This window comes from Anomalospiza imberbis, unplaced genomic scaffold, assembly GCF_031753505.1.
Source record: "Anomalospiza imberbis isolate Cuckoo-Finch-1a 21T00152 unplaced genomic scaffold, ASM3175350v1 scaffold_134, whole genome shotgun sequence".
NCBI classification, from domain to species: domain Eukaryota; kingdom Metazoa; phylum Chordata; class Aves; order Passeriformes; family Viduidae; genus Anomalospiza; species Anomalospiza imberbis.
The window spans coordinates 216,548-222,671 of record NW_027099739.1 but is presented as its reverse complement, the minus strand read 5'-3'; the positions used below and the strand labels follow the sequence as shown (position 1 = coordinate 222,671).

The 6,124-nt window shown below is 59.6% G+C and overlaps 1 protein-coding gene across 1 annotated transcript; it reads left to right on the top strand.

Annotated features, from left to right (window-relative positions):
- The first annotated feature begins 1,776 nt into the window (after positions 1–1,776).
- LOC137466082 (serine/threonine-protein kinase pim-2-like) lies at positions 1,777–5,056 on the top strand. The gene is given in 7 exon segments (XM_068177992.1): positions 1,777–2,316; positions 2,402–2,452; positions 2,682–3,051; positions 3,274–3,450; positions 3,735–3,862; positions 3,864–4,058; positions 4,799–5,056. Coding segments are annotated over 7 exon segments (1,719 nt in total).
- Positions 5,057–6,124: the final 1,068 nt, after the last annotated feature.

The window sequence follows — 6,124 nt, the reverse complement described above, 5'->3', positions numbered from 1 at the left end:
GCATAAAAAATTTGATAATCAGAATGCCTTGGCAAGAACAAACAGAGCTTTGAAGACTGCAAGAAGACTGAATCAAGAAAGAAGATTGAATCAACTTCTATTAACAAGAGATGCTGCAAAATGGATGTTTGTTTGTGATGATTAACCCAATTATTGTAGAAAAAATTACTGGTCTTCCTAGAATTTGTATAAGCATATGTAGTCCATGTGAAAAACACGTTCACTCTCCTGTCAAAATGTAAAAAGTTTAATAAAAGACAATAGGAGACAAGGACCATGGAGCAAAGGTTATTTATGGCTGGGTGCATCTTGGCACTCAGCCAAGACCACCCTGTTACCTTCAGGGATCCCCCTTAAATACCTTTTCCCTTACACCAGCCTGCTGCATATTCATAGCCCCTTATGCATATCCATAAACGAGTTTACATTTTCCAACAAATATTTTACATGGCCCCTCTTTGGGTCTGCCTTTTCAGAGCATGCGTGTTCCTTGGCTGGGGTTTGGCTCCTTCTCTTTATCCCTTCCAGTTCGGGCCTTGATCCGCACTGCCTTCAGACGGTGAGTGCTGATGGTTGGCAGATCTGTACAGGTGTGCTCATCCTGTGTTCATTGGATGTTATCCCATCCAAGCAGGCATTTTAACACAAGCATACTTCCATCAGCTATTGCACTACTGTGTCTAAGCCTAATTAACAACAAAATTTAAAACTATATATTTGGAACAAAGTTACTTTAACATCACATATATAAAATCCATTTTAATATTTGCAAAAACCCAATATTATAATATATATCTAGAACACTTCTCTCCTGCAAGTAAGGGCTGACACAGCTTGGCTTCTTCAGCCTGGGCAAGAGACTTAGACTTGACCCAACTGTGGCCTTCCAGTACCTGAGGGCAAGCTACAGGAAAGATGGACAGGGACTTTGTACAAGGGCAGGCAAGGACAGGACAAGGGAGAATGGATCCAGGTGGAAAGAGAGTCGGTTTAGGTAAGGAATTCAGAAAAAATTCTCTCCTGGAACAGGTTGCCCAGAGAAGGTGTGGCTGTCCCGTCCCTGACAGTGTTCAAGGCCAGGCTGCATGGAGCTCTAGACAAGCCGGGCTAGTGCAAGGGGTCCCCAGCCACAGCAGGGGGGTTGCAGCCGTGTGATTTTTCAGATCCTTTCCAAACCAAACCATGCCACGACTCCACGATTCTGGGATACTTCCCCTCCTCATCCTCTGGCAGAAAAAGGATCTTGGCCCCAAGCTCCACATTGCAGACCATGTCTTTTGGCAGCCTGCAACTGTCTCAACAGAGGATGAAAAGAGATGACATTACTGATACGATTTCCCTTTTCTACTTGAAAATTAAATGCTCCACTCCTGTCCACTCTCGCAAAAGTGTCTGAAGAGGCAATTCTTCCCCATGAAATGCTTCGTCTCAGCCAAAGAAGAAAGAAGCCACAAGCCAACACGCTTCTTTATTGCTACATTGTTTGATTTGGTTACTTCTCTAATAGGAATTACTTTGGGGTTTTATTTGTTAGTTTCTCTCTTTCGTTCCTCGGGGCGCGCGGCGGCTCCTCCGTTGGGTTCGCGGAGGCAACGGAGGAACGTTCGCGAGCTCCGGCGGTTCCGCAGCAGCAGCAGCAGCAGCAGCAGCAGCAGCAGCGCTTCTCTCGATCGGTTTTCCGCTCGACTTTCCACTCGCTCCCCATCCCCTTCTCCCTCTCACACTCACTCTATTCCCGTCCCGTCCCGTCCGTGTTCTGCCTCTCCCGCCTGGCTCATGCCGCGTCCCGCAAGGCGCCGCTCGGCGGGGCCGCCCCGTGCCCGCCCCTGCCCGTCCCGCCGTGAAGCCGCCTCGGCTGGGCTTTCTCCGTACTGGCTGTGGCACTTCTGGAAGTGCCTCTTGCTCTGGTGCTGGCGGAGCAGCGCGGTCTTTTGGCTCCGCCTGGCGCGGGCTCTGGGCTGGCCCCGGCTGGGGCCCCGGCCCCGAACCAAGCCCCTCCCGCGGTTCCGCCCGCAGCCGCCCCGCTGCCGCCCCGCGCCCGCCCCGGCCCCGACAGCGTCGCCAGCAGCTTCCCCGCTCCGAGCTCCGCCGCTGCTCGGCTTGGCCGCCGGCCCCGAGCCGCCGCAGCCCGGGGCGGCTCGGCAAGCAGCAGCGCGCCGGGCGGTCGGGTTCCCGGGGCAGAAGAGCGGGAGCGCGGTGCCGCCCGCACGGGCGGAGAAGCCTCCCCTGGAGCAGCTCTACCGGGAGGGCCCGCTGCTGGGGAGCGGCGGCTGCGGCAGCGTTTACTCCGGGACCCGGCTCGCCGACGGCGCCCCGGTAAGAGACGGGGCCGGAGCGGAGGGGGCGGCGGGCGGCGAGCGGCGGGCGGGGAGCTCAGCCCGGCGCTCGCCTTGGCTTGCAGGTGGCCATCAAGCGAGTGCGCCGGGATCGCATCTCGGAGTGGGCGCGGCTGGTGAGTGAGCGGGGCCAGCGGGAGAAGCCGGCGGGGCGTGCCGGGCGGGGCTAGGGCGAGGCCCGGCAGGGTGGCAGCCGGAACGCTGCGAGGGCAGCGAGCGGGGAGTGAGCGGGGGCCGCGCAGCGTCCCGGGCCGGGCAATGGCCAGCGGCGCTGGGGCCGGGCAGGGGGTGCCCAAGGTGCGGCGCAGCATCGGCCCCGCTGAGGGCATCGCGGTCCCCCCGCAGCACAACGGCGCCCTTGTGCCCATGGAGCTGGCGCTGCTGTGGATGGTGTCGTGCCCTGGCTTCCGCGGCATCGTGCGGCTCCTGGACTGGTTCGAGCTGCCCGACGGCTTCGCGCTGGTCATGGAGCGTCCGCAGTGCTGTCAGGACCTCTGGGACTTCCTGGCCGAGCGGGGGTTCCTGACGGAGCCCGTGGCGCGGGGGCTGTTCCGCCAGGTGCTGGAGGCCGTGCGGCACTGCACCAGCCGCGGCGTCCTGCACCGCGACATCAAGGCCGAGAACGTCCTCGTCGACCTTGCCACGGGCGAGGCCAAGCTCATCGACTTCGGCTGCGGCACGATCCTCCAGGGCACGTTCTACACCCGGATGTCAGGTGAGCTCAAAGCCGGGGCCCAACCGGGCAGCAGAGGTTCCCCCCTTTGCTGGCAGAGGGGGAAGAGGGAGGCAGGGAGGGAGGGGGAATCCTTCTTCAGCCAGCTGCAGCCAAGTTGCTTTTCGGCGGGGCAGGGGCTGGCTGTTGTGGAACGGGAGCTGGCTGGGAGGGAGGGAGGGAGGGAGCAGCATGGGCCTGATGAGCTGTGCCCGTGTCCCATAGGAACGCCGGAGTACTGCCCACCGGAGTGGATCCTGTTTGGCTGCTACCATGGCCAGCCAGCCACCATCTGGTCCCTGGGCATCCTGCTTTATGACCTGGTCTGCGGGGACCTTCCTTTCCATACAAACAGGGACATCGTCCAGGGCCAGCTCTTCTTCCCACCCCGGGTGTCTCAAGGTGGGGATGCGCCTTCAAGGCTCGGGAGGAAGAGCGGGGTTGGGAGGGGGCAGCTGGCACAGAAGCGTCCCGCTCCAGCAGCTAGTGAGGAGGTTGATCTCCTGGGTTAGCTGGAGGAGGTGGCACGTGTGCCTCTGTGCTGCTCTCCTCCGGAAGGGAGGATCGATGGGAAGCTTTTGGCTGCAGCTCCAAGCACTCCTAGTGTGGCCTGGGCACCGTGGAATGTGGGAGAGCACGGACAGGAGCCTTGTCCCGCTGAGTGGCGGTTTCTGGTTTCTCTGCAGAGTGCCAGCACCTCATCAGGTGGTGTTTATCCATGGAACCCGCAGACAGGCCATCACTGGAAGACCTTTTTGAGCATTCTTGGCTGCAGGAGCCCTGCCTGGCCCAGGAGACAGCAGAGATCCATCCCTCTGCTCAGTAGGATCCAGGAGCCCAGCAAGTACCCGCTGCACACGTCTCGTGGCACTCCAAGAAAACCTCGGAGCGTTTCCCTTTGGCCGCGGCCCGGAGGAGAGAGCGCAGCCAAGGAGATGCTTCCGCTGGTCCCCAGCGAGTTGTGGAGGGAGCGTCTCAGTGCTCCCCGTCCCATTGGAGAAGGGGTGGCAGTGCGGTGAAGGTGCCACGGACTGGAACAGGGGAAACATCCCCCTGCAGCTCAATGGCATCGAGATGAGCCCGCAAGCCGAGGCACAGCTGGTGTGTTCTTCTGGAGCACCACGTGGAGCTGGGAACACCATCCTCGAGCTGGCCGCTGGCGGGGCAAAGCCAAGTGGCTTTGGCTGCGGCCCCTTCCTGGAGGACACGCTCTGCGCCCCGATGAAATCAAGATGAGTCCCCAGCTGGCGCAGGGGCGGGGGGATGCTCGTGCTTCCAGGCATGGCAGGGCTCGGGCTGGCCACGCGCCGTAGGTTCCCCGCTTGGCGGCCCTGGGGAATATTAATTTTTCCCCCGGCCGCCAAGCTGCTTTTTGGTGGGAGAGGGGACGGGTGTTGTGGAAGGGGAGCCGGCTCCTGGCCTTGCTGACAGCTTCTGCCAGCCAGCCTGGCACGGGCTGGGGTGGGGGCAGCCAGCCTGACAAAGCATCCATCCATGTGGATGGGGGCAGCAGAGGGGGACGGGTTCTGAAGCCATGCCCCAGCTGATCTGCTTTTTAGGCCCTTGAGGAAGGGGTGCGTTTACGGGCGGGAAAGGTGGGGTTTTTTCCCACCCATGGACAGGTTTAATTCTCGCATGGAGTGCTCAGACCCTCCTCAGGCCCGTGAAACGGTGACAGGCTTTGTAGCTTCTTCTTGTTTCCAGGTCTTGTTTAGAATTGATTTCATGAAATTGTTCTTTGTTTTCCCAGGAAGATTACACCTGGTGCCCAGACCGGACGGGGAAGCGCCTGCACCGTCCGTGGAGCACCTCCAGTGCCAGCGCTACCCCAGGGGCCATGGTCTGCGGGGACATCCCCTTCAAGAAGGACGAGGCCCTCGTGCGGGATCGGCTCCTCTCCTGGCAGCAGGTCTCCAGAGGTGGGCACCCGGCTCCACAGCTGGGCTGGCAGAAGGGCTTCGGGCAGAGGGCAGCGGGCACACGGGCATCCTGCCCTTACAGCTGCTGAGGAAGCTGCTGTGCTGTGCTTAAGCAGAGGAGGTGGAACGTGGCCTGCCACGCTGCCCTTCTCTCCAAACAGGGAATGGCTCGGGAGGTTTGGGCTCTGAGCACAGCCAGCAGCCTGGCCCGGGCCCAGGCCATGGTGGGACAGGGGGACAGGAGCCTTCTGTGACTGACCGTGGCTCTCTGGTTTCTCTCCACAGGCTGCCAGCACCTCATGCCATGGAAACGGCTCCGCTCGGCCTGCCAGTCTGGGAGGGCTGGAGGGCGGCGGGTGCTCATTTGCTGTCAAAAATAAATTGGTTTTTTTTTGTCATGTCACGATCACAGCATTTCTTTCATCCTTTTCCAAGGTTTTGGCCTCCCTTCCTCCAGGCTAATCTTTTTGTGTCCTTCCTCAGCCACTTGATGGCATTTGGCAGGGGGGGGTTAAGCAATGTTAAAAGTTCAACAACAGCTCCTGTTGCCAACTGCAGCAGCCCCTTCAAGAGCCCTGAGCTACCAGCGAGGTCCACGTCTGCCTTGCAAAAGGGAGTGGTTTGCAGCCATGGGGTTGTCGCCCTGCTGCAAAAGCTGGGAGGAAATAACAAGTGGCAAAATGCCAATTTGGCTCAAGCCCTGCCCAGTTTCTTCATCTTTTCCCTCTGCTCAGTGATAGGCAGGCAGGGCTGGACTCCAGCGAGGTTCAAGCTCTTGGCGCTCCCTGGCATCAAGGGGATCAAGTCAACTCTTGTATGCAGTGACTGCAATAGAGCTCCTGAAGGAAAAAAGGGAATGTCATGAGGTGGGGCCTCCTTCTTGTCCCCTTTGTCTGCCCAGGAGCCCCTTGGAAAGGGAAATGCCCACACGGGTTTATCTGACTCCTTCCCAGCCAGCCTTTCCCTCACTCCCGGGTCTCATTTGCTCCGCAGGCTTCACCAGCTCGCTCAGCTCAGAGGAGCTCTCAGAGGAGAAAACGCTGCCTGGCGTGGGGCTGTCTGATCCCTGTCTCATCTGGATTCCGTTTGCCCCGCTCCCTCCCCCATCCAAGAGACCCAAGGATGCCCCGCAGCCCCACGGTCCTGCAGCAGATGCC